Here is a 15,566-nt window from a genome sequence, read left to right on the forward strand (position 1 = left end):
CTGGGTCAACATCTGAAGACACAATTAAAGCAAAAACAGAGAGAAAAACCCAAAGCGAGAGAGAGACAGAGACGTTTCACCGTGTCTCCTGCTGAAACATTTAAATTAGGATCGGTTGCAGTTTTGACCGACATTCAGAAGAACTTAAATCAAAGATTAGATTTACGTCCATTAACGCTCTGCAGAAAGGTTACAGTTGTACAAAGCTGTAAAAAGTTATCTACAAACATATTTTTAATCGCTTTGCAAATTACTGGAGTGCGATTTCATTAACAAGGCACAATGATTTTCAGGTCCTAATAATTTTCCTTCTGTGTCATCAGACAAGTTGAGTTGGAGAACAAATCAGGTTTTAATATCTGCCAGAGATTCGGTACAATGACCGCCTTTCACGCTGCACATGGATGGAGCAAATCTGATACTTCCAAGTTATCTCCACCGTGTCAGAGGGTCAGGAAATCTTCGGGCGGCTTCCCTCACAGGCTAAAACTTTGGCTGATAAGTCGGGTTGGGTCGCCGATCCCCAACCGGGATGACGGGAGCGTCTCAGAGATGTGCGTCAGCAGCCCCAACCAATACGTGACCGCAGGGTGAAACAATGTAAGGAGAGGAAGAAAAACGTGTTTTTATGCAGAAAAGCTTTCGATTCTAATCCTTAGTGGCTGTTTTTGGCTCAGAGATTTTTGTTTGACTCCATTAACAAGGAAAGCTTCCATAAACCTGCGTTAAAATCAGCTTTATGCAGCTGCGGTTTTGAAATACACCTGATGATTTTCCACCAGTGGAAATCCTTTCATATCTGTAGCTGCTCTCATGGTTAATAACAGCTTGCTCTTACTTTTCATAGCTAAGTGTCAGACGCATACCTGCAAACAGCTATACAAGGTTTTTTTTGTCTGTTTTATTTTACTTTTAGACGTTTTATGAATTTTACATGATATTCAAACCGTAATTCACTGTTCACAGGGTTTTATTCTTATTTTATCAGCTTTGTTATTGTGTTCGATTTGACACAGGTTCCCGACATTCCAGGAACTCCCCCATCCCGATCCGCTCCGGCCTCTTGGATCAGGCTTTACTCGTTCTGTGGAGATCAAATTAACCGTGGGATTTTCCTCGATTTGTAAAGCATAATTTTTGACTTCCTCTCAGAGCCCAGTATGCAATATGCATTGCGGTTATGTTAATTTTGGTTCTCTTATTGATTTATTTTAGTTGTTCTTTTTCCAGGGTTTCATGGTTATGCAAAACAAAACTTCAATCATTTTTAAAAATAAGGATCAGATGCACAAGTTGGAATTTATTTGGGATTTTCTCTAATATGCGGACTCAAAATAATGCCCACAGTCTAGTTTGTGTTTTTTGGTGTCTGGAAAATAAGCAGGCACTCTCCCTCACCTAGCAACCCCAGCGAACCCCAGCCCCGTTACCTAGCAACCCCAGTAGAGTTCCACCTGCTACCTAGCAACCCAAACAGAGCCCAAGCACATTTAAGCTCTGTACAATGGCTGCTGGAAAAGACAAGTTCTTTATTTTTGACTTACCGTCTGCTTTTCAAAGATTGTGTACCTGATTGCAGCCATTTTCATGCGTGAGTGTAAAATTCAATTGGGGGACGAGATCACTCCTAACACACCACACACGGTGAACTTTGTCTTAAGATTGTCGGAATCTTAAGACATAAGATTCCATCGATAGGATGTCGATGGAAATTTTGGACAAAGGCCAGAATAAAAGTTTTGCCGTGTGAACCAGGCATTAGAATAACTTGATGTTTTCTGAATCTGCGGCTGTTTTAGGAAGACTTCTCAGAACGTCACAGCTTTTCTTGGAATCTCTGATTGTTCTCACCATTAGATTAACCCAGAAAACAAGATCTACCTGCTGTAGTCAGTCATAATCACCATCTGGCCTTAATTAACGATTTCATCCAAGACGTAGCTGAATGTATGCAGACATTTGGTCCCACAGGTGTCAATTTAAACTCATTGAAGAGTTTTGTTGTGAACAAAATGGTTGGCTTGTGTAAACTTTTCTCCAGGATTGTACCAAAAAAGTTCCATCATTCCGTATTCCAGCAAACAGCCTGCAGAAACCTTACTATGTAAAGAGATCTTGTTTCGCCCGTAGAGCTGCAGAGTTTCTCATGAGGAGATGCATAGAGGCGTCTGTGTGGAGTCGCTGTGCTTCGCTGAATCTTGTGCTGTAACCAGTGGATTTCTCAGAATCCCTTTAGAGACTGCTGGGAGCGAGGAACGCGGCGCCGCGGTGTGAATGCAGGTACCCTGTTGATATTACTGCATTGTTGGCGGTCAGTCAGGAAGCCTCGGCGTCCGACGACAAGAGCAGTATTTACAGCAACAGCCTGCTGGCTGGATGAAACCGGCTTTCCGTGTACTGCGATGGTTTCCAGTGGCTAGTTAATTTGTGAATCTCTTTATTTTTAACCTTTAATCTCTTGTGTTTTCACCAGAATAAAAGTTTCTGGTGATTTCTAAATGCTTCGAATCCAAGTAACTGAAGGTCATTCAGTTAATGGGATCCACCGCGCTATGCTAAAGTCTTAAACCGTCCTGTTGCAAATATCAGCTACTTTAATTGTTAATATCTATAAACCAATCGACAAGTTTAAGTCGTCTGAAACGCTTTTGTGTCCAGTGGGCGCCCTCCTTCACTGGAAGCTGCACAGCTTCATATTTTAGGTCAACGTGATAAAAGTCAATTTGACGTCGACTAAAAATGTAGGAGATTTCACAGAAGCTTTATTAGCTGTATTTATTGGAAACATTGAAAACAGACTAAAAAATAGCAAAAAATATAACATTATTCCAGTTTTCTAAGTGACTAAATGATGTTTTTGTGGTGTGAATCTGATGGCAAAATGTGATGTTTATTACTTGACAATTGGTGACTCTGTGATGTTTTTATGATATAAAGCACTGTGAACTGCCGCGTTGCCGTACAAATAAACTTGACTTGACTTAAGGCAGCAGAGTGAAAAAAAAAAGCTGAGTTGTCCGTTTCTCTGGTACTGATGATCAGAAATATGCACAGCGGCATTCACAGGAGTCAAATTATTGCATTGATTAACTAATTTTAAACCTTTGATTTCCATTGAGCTGCAGTGTCTAAGCTTTCAAGCTTCCCCCACTCAGCTCCTTCAGACTAGCCAGCAGCAATTAGCAAACACCTGGTGGAACGGAGCTTCAGCTGAGCTCGTTACGCCAGCTCAGTGTTACACTGGTAAATGTATTTTTAAAGGGTTAATATAGGAGGCATGTGGCGATGACTTTCTGAAGGAGGAGTTTCAGAAAGACCAGGAGCTCCTTAAAGAGACAGAGGCCCAATTTCAAGGCGCTAAATTACAAATTACATTTCTTAAAACTCATGTTTGATATATTTGGTGTATACAGCATTTTTATAAAAACTGAAGGTAATGTAGATACTTGATTGTGCTATAAAACGACACCATGTGGCTGGAAAGCAGATAATACCGCCCCTTTAAGTTCTTCTCAATGTGCTGGTTCAGTACAAGAACTGGGAAAAAAAAAATCAATCAAAGTCCAACAAAAACCTTTAGAAAAAAACCTACAGAACTTTAATGAACGCAAGAAAGTCGAGCGTAGGAATTTGGGAGTGGTTTAGGTTTACGATAACTTCCAACACTTTTGAGAATGTTGAAAAGCTGGAAGCTTGACCCTGTTGACCGGCTTCTTGGTCTTTTTCTTTTCGCCTTCCCGTAGGGATCGGTCCTTTTCCGAGCATGCCTCCCAAAGCTTCTCCTTATCCCTTCAGAGGTAGTGGGTAAGCAGGATTTCCGCTTTTGCAATTCATGGCAGCACAGTGACAGCCCGCATTATTTTAATGAGCTAGCCAGCCTGTGTAACACCGGTTAATAACGTGGGTAAGAGTACGGAGGGCAGAGGGCACCGAAGCTCGGAGAAATGTGGAAGCAGCTGAGATCCAAACAACATGCACATGTTCTGTACGTTGTGTCGTTTCAAGGGGAAACCTTCGGAGGCTGGCTGAACTCTGGCCCTTTCAATCTGCGCCTGACTTGAAACCTAATTCCTCTGTTTTGAGCTTGTGGAGGTGCTGGTGGTTCCCTCGGCGTACCTGCCTCTTCCCGTAAGCCTCCTGGAGGTACAGCATGTAGAAAAACACACCGGAGGACCAAAACATCCACTTATGGCTCGCAATAACAAGCTATTTTCCTGTTTTTCTCTCTGTCTGACATCAAATCAGAGAAAAGTTTGCCCGTTTCAGGTCTGGCAGGTTTAACAACATTATTTCCACCTGTTAAAAGTCAAAATCATGACTGATGTAATTTACGTGCTGTAAGATTTTCATGCCTAATAAACAATTTGGCCAAACCCAGACGATGATGTCATAGTTTTTAAGCTCTTGATAAGGTAAATCACAATAATTTAGTTAATTAGAGACTCACCTGTTGATGCGTTTCAAGGCCACACCTCAAACACACCACCTGAGTTTCCATTAATTATAGAATTGATCAATTAAAATTACAAAAATAAAGTTGCTTAATGGGAATTTCTAAAAAAATTTACAGATTCTAAAAAAATATATAATAAAATTTGCTCCAGAATGAAGTGATATTTGGCTGTATCGTAATAGACGTATTTCGCAAAACTGCAATGGAAACTTTTTTTTTTTGCATCACATGAGTCACATGACCGACAGCCGGATGTTTCTACTGGCTGATGTTGCTGCGGCAGCAGAACTATGAATACAATCTCACAAAACTGTTTACTGCCATGATTTTTAATGACTTATCGTGTGAACAAATTTATTGAAATGTGATTTTAATTTATGCTGCACAGTGGCGCAGTTGGTAGAGCTGTTGCCTTGTAGCAAAAAGGTTCTGGGTTCGATTCCCGGCCCTGTTCTTTCTGCATGGAGTTTGCATGTTCTCCCTGTGCATGGTGGGTTTTCTCCAGGTACTCCGGTTTCCTCCCACAGTCCAAAAACATGACTGTCAGGTTAATTGGCCTCTCCAAATTGTCCCTAGGTGTGAATGTGTGTGTGTGTGCATGGTTGTTTGTCCTGTCTGTCTCTCTGTGTTGCTCTGCGACAGACTGGCGACCTGTCCAGGTGACCCTGCCTCTCGCCCGGAACGTTAGCTGGAGATCGGCACCAGCAACCCTCCCGACCCCACTGAGGGACAAGGGTGTAAAGAAAATGGATGGATGGATTTTAATTTAATTTCTTATTCACAGTAATCGAAAAACAGCAATTGAGAATATTCTTTTGTGCATATTTGTAGTGAAATCAGCCAGAAAAGGTGGAGGTTGTTTACCTGAGTTGGAACAAAGTTTGTTGTTAAAACTGTTTGCGTGGAACTGATGACTGAAACGCACAACTTTTGACACATGGAGCCACCAGGAACGAGTCTTTGGTCTCGCTCTCCAAGTCCACAACTTGGACTTCACGGGTGTTTGAAATGATTCTTCTGACTTGAAACTGAGAAATTCTGACTTTCAAATATAAATAAGACCCATCCTTATGACCAGATCTCTCTTAAACACGACCACAAAAGACAAAAGTACGGTTAGTTGTATATTTAATGCAAAGATTGCTGTTTACTAACAGAAATATGAGAGTCATGACTGTGCAGGGCATCAGATTTCCCATCCATCATCTTTCCCTCTCTGCATTTCTGATTTATCCACGTCTGTGTCAAATGTATTTATTCTGAGTAATTCTTTACTCAAACAGGCCTAAATCAGTCTGACTGGGATTCTTCTATCTTTTAAATCTTTAATATATAACATTTTACTTTAAAGACGCTCCCTCTGACCCGGGTGTTATGAAATTTTCAGTGTGAGTGCCAGGATTTTTGAGAATGTTAAGCAACTTCAACATTTAGTGCCAACATCAAGTTCCTCTCACTGTTGCATAATGTCATCATGTGTTGCTGACACAAGTCTTTATCAATCTCATTTCTAAACAATTTGCTTCTACTTAGTTAAGTAACCTCATAAAATATAAGAAGATATGCAAAGTTTTTATAGATTGTTTAGAACATTTTAAAAACTTTTTGTGTGAACTTTATATCTGCTGTTGCTTTTGCACCTGAATTTCTCCTTAGCAGGACGATAAAGGCTGTTTCTATTTTATTCCGTTCTAAAACTGGAGAAACTAAGTTGTTGCACTGCTAATAATGTATCAAAATTCTGTTAGCGCCAACAAATATTTGCTGAATATATACTTTTCATCAGAATTATACTGATTTGTGTTGTTAATGTCTAATTTGGTGCCAAACTAAGGAAATAGGAACAAAATAAAGATACTATAAAGGCAATGTATTTACAATAAACACAGATGAGTTTAGCAAAGCTAACTGTAAAGTTAGCTTCCACTTAGTTAACTGTAAAGCTGTAAAGTTAGCTTTACAGTTACGGGAAACTTCTGACAGAAATTCTGTAAAAAAAAAATTTTTTTAAAGCTGAAAATATCCAGGCAAAAAGTTACCAAGACATTTTCTGTTTTGTTTTTTTCTTCCTGAATTTCCGTCAAAATATTTTCCATAATTTAACAGTTTATGTCAAATATACCAATATTTTGTTAACCCAAAACTGAAATTATCTCTTTTTACTCTGTCGTTGAGATTTACGCCATTTCTAACTGTAAAGTTAGCTTTGCTAAGTTAGCAAAAGTTAGCTAACTTTTGCTAACTTAGCAAAAGTTAGCTAACTTTTGCTAAGTTAGCTAACTTGCTAACTTAGCTAGTGGTTAGCTAAGTTAGTGGTGTTCCACTAGCAAAGTTAGCGGAACACCAGTTCCACTAGCAAAGCTAATGCTAATGCTAAAGCACTAAGTTCAGCCATCACTATGTGTCAATGAAATAGCAAGTGTTAGAAAATAGCATGTAATCTTCAACAGAATCAAATTAGTCATTACGCATGTTGCGCTTTAGGAAGTGATTCATGGTTTCAGTTTTATAGTTGTTGAGTTTTGCTAACTGCTGCTGAATTTGACTGACTGACCACAGGAACGCAGCAGGACATCAGCAGATTTTAAATTGTTTATTCAGGGTACAACTTGGGTGGAGACGTGAGGAGAGGAAATAGAACTGCTGCGTAAACATTGTTCACCCATTTCAAAATAAGAGCATGAAAATAAAAGTCTAACTACTTGGAGAATTGAAGACGCAGATGTTCAATTGAAAGTTTACAAAGCAGGCAGGTAAATAATCACTTTCCAATTCCTCTGGAAACGTTAGAGGAAGCTAAGTGTGCTGAACATTTTCAAAGTTAGCGAAAATGCTAAAGCCCCGCTATTAGCATGTTACCTGGTTAGCTGAAGTGTGACCACCACTGACAACATTAAAGCGTGGCCATGAATTTTCTAAGCTTCGGTAAAAAGAAAACAGAGGGGATTAAATTCCCACAGTCCTCCTCCAAACCTTGGTGATCTGGAAACACACGTTCAGAAACAGGTTGTTGGTGTAAACCTGCAATCAGGTTTCAGGTTCAGCAAACAGGGCAGCAGAGTTTATTCCAGCTCCACCAAGTTGCTAAACCAGAACCAGTCTTGTCAAAACATGACCTGAATTGATAATCCACGGTTTCATCACAACTCGACTAGATTAACACATTCCATGCTGGGATCTGTCAGTTGTTTCTTCATCGCCTTCAGTTTTTTCAGAATGCTTTTAACTGATCATCAGGCCTTTCCACTGACTTCTGACAGCATAAATTTATTTTTTATTTATTTCTGTTTTTACGTGACTGCAGACTTTCTAGTTTGTTTAATTCTGCTTTAACTGTTTCATTACATTTTAATATTTAGTGTTTTGGTTTGATTTGTTTTCAGGCTGCACAGCACATCAGTTAATCAGATTTTTTAAATGCTTTATAAATAAAACGTATTTGGATTTTGCACAGCCTGGTGTTGGTTCTGGAATAATGCAGCCCGTATGTTGGAGAGGCAACACTTTCTCTGCTGGTTTATTATAGAAACCAGAGGCAGAGATCTGTAGCTTTGCACCGTTATTATTCTGCAGACAAAAGCCATCTGCCTATTTTAACTCTGCACAGTAAAAAAAAAAAAATTCCGTAAACAAACAGGAAAATGTCCTGGTAATTTTCTGCCAGTACATTTTCTGGGGGGTTTTTACGGAATTTCCAGCAGAATTTTTTCCGTAATTTAACAGATTTTTTTCCTGTAATTTAGCAGCTTTTATATGTTAAATTTTAAACACAGAAAACTGTTAAATTACGGGAAAAAATCTGTTGAATTACGGGGAAAAAAATCTGTTAAATTACGGAAAAAAATTCTGCTGGAAATTCCGTAAAATAAACAAATTTTAACTAAAATACTGTTAAATTACGGGAAACTTCTGACGGAAATTCTGTAAAAAAAAAAGCTGAAAATATCCAGGCAAAAAGTTACCAGGACATTTTCTGTTTTGTTTTTTTCTTCCTGAATTTCCGTCACAATATTTTCCATAATTTAACAGTTTATGTCAAATATACAAATATTTTGTTAACCCAAAAACTGAAATTATCTCATTTTACTCTGTCGTTGAGGTTTACGCCATTTCTGTGTATAAAATCCTTCTGCTGCCAGGTAAATTAAATGTGTCTCTTTTTTATCGTATTTCAGCTCACAGGACGAAGAGAGGCCAGCATCTCCGTTCTACATGAGGTAAGGTCTGTGTGTTGGTTTCATCGTCATGGAAACACGAGGAAACGAGGAACCAGGCAGTTCTGTTTGGTTCTGGTTCTGACAGCACAGCTACCGCATGTTTAGACACAGAACCTCATAAAATATCAAGTCGAGACGCTTTGATTTTCACTTAACTCGTTGAATTAAAATCATTTACCTGACATTTCACAAAAAAATACTGAAGAGTCCAACTTTTAAATAGAGGAGAAAATGTCAGAAACAAACAAACCAATACAATAAAAAACATATTTTCATAAAATTTCACAAAAAATACTGACGAATCCAACTTTTAAATAGAGGAGAAAATGTCAGAAACAAACAAACCAATACAATAAAAAACATATTTTCATAATGTTTCACAAAAAATACTGAAGAATCCAACTTGAGGAGATTTGATCATTGGGGTAAAAGAACAAAACAAAACAAAAATCATTTCTAATCTTAGCATTAGTAATTACAGAGCAGTTTATATAGTTTTATTAGTCTGTGCAGTGATTTTATATGAGACTTTTATGACATTAGTGTTTTATTTGCAGATGGAAATAGCTTAGGCTACATGTAGTGCAAAGCGTTTTTATTAGCGATGTTTGCATCCTTGTTTTAAATAAACCAATAATAACAAACTAAACAGCTTACATACTTAATTAATCAATTTATTGACTTCCGTAAGCAAAACAAAAATCATAATAAAAATGTGTAAATCTTTGTACAATTTAGTACAAAACGGACAAAAAGTAAACATTTATTTTAAGGTTCAGGTAGAAAACATTCTGGTTGAGGTTTGAGGTTTGACCTCTGACCCCGACAGCGTGAATCCCAGACCAACATTTTATTTATTTATTTATTTTTTGCCGTTTATCTAACTCGTACCTGGCTGTGGCGTAACACCAGAGGAGCGGATGTGTTCTGGTAAACGCTGCTGGGGGATTTAACTGGTTTCAGCTGGAAGCCGTGGAGCCGTAATGACATAAAGGCGAGTAACTTCTAAAAACAACAACGGAGCAGCCAAGACGTTGTTTCGCTCGTACTTTTGTTTGCAAAGTAATCCAGCTGGTTGGAGCAAATAAAGGAGGCGATCTCTAAGCTTTCTCTTAACAAAGAGCTGCATTGTCAACTTTTTTTTTTTTTTTAAACTCTGCAGGAATAGCTGATAATTAAAGTCCCAGACGTGGACGAATTACAGTCTAATCTCTCAAGACACAATTAAACTCAGACGACCATTCAGAACGTTTTTAGTTTATAATTAGGTTGGAAATTTGTGTTTTCAGCCCAAAAAGCCAAACGTCGTTTCAGCTCCGGGTTACTTTACTCAGCAATTTCACTGTATGGCTATAAAACTATTGTTACCGTTTCTGATCAACTTATTGATCTTGGTGCTTAAGTACTTTTGATAAATTAAGTTGATAAAAAATACTTCATGTCGGGATTTTTTACTTTTTGTTGGGTTTAACTGGTTTTAACTTCTCAACAACAAATAAATATTTTCTATGTTTTACTTTCTATTGGAAAAGCTGAAATTCAAACGGTCATTTGGTGAAGATGCAATGATCAGGTCAAATGCATTGTTACATATTTAGCTTAATTTTCATTGTACTGATGCTGATATTACTACTTTTATTTTATTTATACTGATTAAATAATCACTATTTTTATTTTTATGTTCTTATCAAATATTTAAAATTATTTAATCATTAATTTGATCTATATTAATGGCTAACTTACTATACAATAATTAATTTTTAACACATTTCATTATCACTATATAAAAGTTCATATTATAATTTTTCTTTATGTTAATTTTATAATTTAATTTTCTTGAATATTTTTTTAAGGGACGTTAAGAAAATCCTGGTTTATTAATTTTTCATTGTTGTATTAATATTTTATTATGATTATTATTAAGATTTTATATTACTTAAATTTTAATATATGTGTTTTTTATTAATCCTCATGTCAAATTTATTTAATCAATGTTTACTCACTTGTAATTTTTCTATTAATATATTCTATTATTTTATTAAATTAAGAAAATAGATATAAAGCTTTACTTGCTCACAGTTTTATTTATATGTTAAGGAATAAGGAGAATTTTGTCAGAGCTGATTATGCAGTGGCCTGAAACTCGGTGCATATTTTACCGTTTTGTAATGAGAGTCCGTGGCTTGGGTCCCATCTCTGCTGCTGCTGGTGACGTTTCCGCTGCGCTGACTCAGCCTCTCCCGCCTGCAGGTTGTGACTCAGCCCGTTTCCAACTCACCAGGAAACTTTCCCACTCTGTTAGCTCAGAGCTAAGTCAGCTGGAAGCGTTTGTTCGTGCTGTCAAACGCCGCGGCCGCCTTGCCAAAACTCCAGCAGGTGTCCTGCATAAATCTGAGGGCTGTTTAAGAATATCTGCAACGTGATATTTAATTACTGGACGGACATTTACTGGCAGCCTCTCTCAGCTTTTAATGTCATTAGCAGATTGGCTGCCATACAAGCAGACATAAAAAAAAAGCATAGATTTACTGGCTGCTATCATGTTAAGCACAAACCGTACGAGCAGTTGTTCAAATTCAATTCCAGTACGAGATTCTCACCTCGACTATATATACACACACAGCGTCTGGCATCAGGATATTTACAGACTGAGAATGTAAGTCAAGTTTATTTAGGAACAAGGCAGCTCAAACACTGCAAAACACAAAACCTCACCAAGTATTTTTGGTCTAGTTTCTGGTGCAAATATCTTATTACACTCGGCATTGGATCAATAACAAAACTAACTTAGAAGTAACTTTTCAGGAAGAAACAGCAGCTTGTTGAGTCGATTATTTCTTAGTATTGATAAAAAAGTTCTAGTTCTGTTGTCAGATTATTTCACTTATGGGGAACATGTCTTGTTACAAGTGAAATAATCTGCCAATATGGAATATATTTCTTCATCAATACACAGTAAAAATGCCAGCGTTGAATTAACACCCAAAAGTGTCTATATGTGTCCAAGTCAGCTGGTGTTAAATTCAACAATACAGAGAGTCACATTAACATTTACAACGGTGCTGGTGTTAAAATATATTAAAAGTAACACCAGTGTAGTGTTGATCACAAAACATAACGTGGTGTTAAAAAAGTAAATAATTGACCCACAAGGTGTCAATATCAATCAAATCCAGTGGAAAATATTCAAAACACGACACAGAAATGGAAAGTTTAACTTTTCTTTAACCCATTTCAGTTTTATAGACAAATGTTAATTTAACAAAAAAATGGGTGTCAATCTTTTAACACTTTCTAAAGTGTTACTTTAACACCTGCTGACTTGGACACATATAGACACTTTTGGGTGTTAATTCAACACTGTGTATGTTTCCATTTGAGAGTACATTACACATGCAAGCAAGTTCTCATGTGTTTGTTGTAAATGTTGGATGATAATGTCGGAGTTCAATCTGGGCACCAAGCTCAGTCTGGGTGTTACGGATGTCCTCTAAGGTTCAACACTTGCCTCCTTATAGATCTTATTATTAATAATCTTTTAAAACATGACCTCTTGTAGCGTCAGCGTTACCTCCGGCTTTACGGATGATTGACCACATTCCCGAAGCGTGTGGAAAAACGATCTCTTGGCGTTAACGTCGAGGCTTGAGTCAACACCGGTGATCCATTAAACCACTTTCTGTTGCTTTAACCTGCTGCAGTTTGAGTCGCAGCTATTTTAAGGTTGTTGGCCTGAAAATGTTCTCGCTGTGACATAATCGGTGAAATCCACCAACTCTGGAGGAGAAACTTTTTTACTTTTACATCTGGATCCGACATTTATTGACTGTATTTCACCATTTGCATTCGCACATAGATAACAGAAGTTCAGTCGTTCCTTATCTGGCTATGACACCGCCGGGTTTCTTCAGATCTTCTTCTCTGTCTTCGTTTACAGATTTCCATGTGCCAGAAGTCATTTTGTAGAGCTTCACCTGACTAACCTCCAATTGTTCGCTGTCTCCGGTATTATCTGTCCTGTTATCGGCGCTGCAGACATGGCCGCCTGCCAAGCCGTGCTATCACTGTCAACACGGCTGTTTATGGAGGCTTTTTGTCCATATCTCTGTATGTTGAGGGAAATGTATCCAGGACAGGCAGACATTAAGGCAGTGAGGAAGTTAAGGACCATTTCTAAGAATTTTATGTGCTTAATATTTAACATTTTCATATGTAAGCTAAAAACAATCTAAATAAATTCAAAAAATGAACATAATTCTAATATCTGAGTTTAGTGGAGATCAGATAAAATCATAAAAATTGTTTTCTGTCTACGTTGGAAAGAAACTCTTCAAAGTTAGTAATTCTTATAATGTTTTAAGTAAATGCAATACTTGTCATCACCAATATCAATACCAAAACCAATAGTTACTATTTAAGTATGACATGTCGTCAAACTTCCTACTTCTTTTTTTTTTTTACCTTTAAATTAGTTTTGGTAAAACTTAAGACAGAATTGAAATAAAGTTTATAGGAATCTACAAAATACTTTAATAATATTTACACGATAAACTGAAACAATTGAAAAACAAAACAAATTTGTGCGTATTGATTCTAAATTTTAAAAAAGCACAAAAAAATTATAATTCGAGAGCAAATCGAAGCAAGATTGTTTTACTGAGTTGAAAATGCAATATAGCTTGAGAGGGAATCTGAAACTGAGGTATTGATCTTTACACACCAGTATCGATGCGATAATCAGTATTGATATTTTTAAACGATTCTCTCACGTTTAGCAGTTAGTTTAACTACTAAAGTAGGGGAGAGGGGTCACTGTTTGATAAAGATACCAAAACAAAATAACAAAAACAGAAATTGAGAAAATATTTTGTTAGCTGAAATAAATAAAAACGGTAATTAATGGGAAAAAACTATTACTAACTGGAGCTATATCATGTGTTCATGAAACTAACTAATGCTGAAATTATACATGTAATATTCTTTGTTTTTGTGTTTTCGAATTTATTTTTTAACCTTTTGAACTGATGTAAAGTAATTTTTTGTGAGGGTGGCAGCAGTTGGGAGAAAACGCTATAATAAGTTGGTTATTCAACAATAATTGGATACATTTCTTGAAAATTATATCTTCTGCTGAGTGTTGATTACCAATCGCTGTATAGATAATCACAATGCAATAGTTTAAAAATTAAGTATGAAAAAACTAAAACTACCACTATGACTAATAACAACTAAACAATATTTATTAAGTAATAAAAACTAGCAGGCACACTCTAAAAACTAATTAAAACGAAATTAATTAGACAAACAAAATCACAATGACATAAAACTAAACTTTAAAGAAAAACCCAAAACGGTTGTAACCCTGCCTCGATGCCAGGGTGCGTCAAGCGTTTTTGGGTGGATGTGAACGTAGCTAAATGTATTATTTATTTTCCTCTGAGCAGAATAAATCCGGTTTATGTATGTTTGTGTTGTGTAAAAATCTTCTGGCGCTTGTGCCAGGGTTGTTTTTGTTTTCCTGAGTGTAGAAACCAGCAGGGTTGCTCTCACAGGACCTCCTTAAGCTGAGCTGAAGTTAACACTCTGGATCACGCAGGACTCGAACTCGGGCCTCCGGGGGGGTTCAGTGTTGCTCACTGACCTGTGGTGACCGTTTGTTTTTGCAGCACTAACTCTCCCCACTTGCTTTCTTTTCAGTAACCACCTCTCTCCTGTCCGCTGCAGGCCAGATGTGGTGAAGTAAGTCGTCTTTTGCACATAAATCCAATTAAAACTTGCAGCATACTGCTGTGAATTTAATGATTTTTTTTTTAACCGCCTCATTTTTCTTCCCAGGAGTTTTCTGGATCAGACCATCCGCTCAGCAGTGGAGCAGCACCTTTTTGACGTAGCAGATCAGCATTCGGTGGCTTGTGACTTGACCTCGCGACCTTCGAGCCTGACGGGAACCGCGCCAACCGCGCGACAGAGACGTCGACAGCAGAGGGAGCAGCAGGCGGAAGGCCTCAGACAAAGAAACCGGTACAATCTGCCACACTGACGCTTCCAGCATGAAATTAGATTTCATTTCAGTAACATATGCTGAAATGTTTTCTTTCTTACAGATCAACCACATTTTATTTTCAGTAACTATGAGGAAACTCAAATAAGTAGTTTTGATTTTTTTTTTTTTTTCGTTTTAAGAAAAATGATATCTAATCTGTGTTTTTGCTGCCTGTACACCACAGGTGTCAAACTCAAGGCTCGTGGGCCAAATCCGGACAGCCATAACAATTTATGTGGCCTTCTAGATACTAAGATGGCAAATAAATTAAACTTTATCTAACATTTGTATGCTTAAATATTATTGTATAAGTCAAATCACGTCTTCATTTGTGTAGGATCAAATTACATCAGTGTGAAGCCAAAATTAGTTAAATTTTAAGAAGTACTAATTGAAATTTTAGCAGATTGGTAGTTTAATTAATACATTCTACCACAACTGGCCGCTTCAGGACATTCATGGTCTTACTGTGGCCCAAAGGGAAATTTAAATCGTCTCTTTTAGCATTAAAAATCCAACATTTGCTCCCTAAAAAACTGTTTAATTATTTCATTCACCCCCTAAAACAGCACAGTAAGTTTATATTAGGGACATGAATTAAAACTGAGCTCCACTCCAAAATACTCTGTCAGTGGCATAACCAAACAATTTGGTATCTCATATATATAACATGTAAACCACATGACAGCGAAACCTTGAAGGCATATTGGATATTTTTCTCTCTTTTTTGGCAAAATCAATCTGCAGAACATGCAAGCTCCATGCACAGAGACTCCAGGCCAGGATTTGAATCCAGTGCCTTCATGCTGCCTCCATTAATTTTAACTCTTTGTATTTATTCCTTGGAGATCTA

The 15,566-nt window shown here is 37.3% G+C and overlaps 1 protein-coding gene across 8 annotated transcripts in view; it reads left to right on the forward strand.

Moving 5' to 3' along the window:
* The window catches only part of fam13a (family with sequence similarity 13 member A), a 67,648-nt gene that overhangs the window by 26,918 nt on the left and 25,164 nt on the right, over nucleotides 1-15,566 (forward strand). For all 8 annotated transcript variants that reach the window (XM_008419812.3, XM_081611314.1, XM_081611325.1 and 5 more), the window contains 3 exons: nucleotides 8,629-8,670; nucleotides 14,368-14,409; nucleotides 14,506-14,691. In XM_008419812.3, the coding sequence (XP_008418034.1) occupies nucleotides 8,629-8,670; nucleotides 14,368-14,409; nucleotides 14,506-14,691 (270 nt within the window). The remainder of the gene's footprint in view (nucleotides 1-8,628; nucleotides 8,671-14,367; nucleotides 14,410-14,505; nucleotides 14,692-15,566) is intronic.

Source organism: Poecilia reticulata, chromosome 1 (genome assembly GCF_904066995.2).
Source record: "Poecilia reticulata chromosome 1, P_reticulata-male-v2, whole genome shotgun sequence".
In the NCBI taxonomy this organism is placed as follows: Eukaryota; Metazoa; Chordata; class Actinopteri; order Cyprinodontiformes; family Poeciliidae; genus Poecilia; species Poecilia reticulata.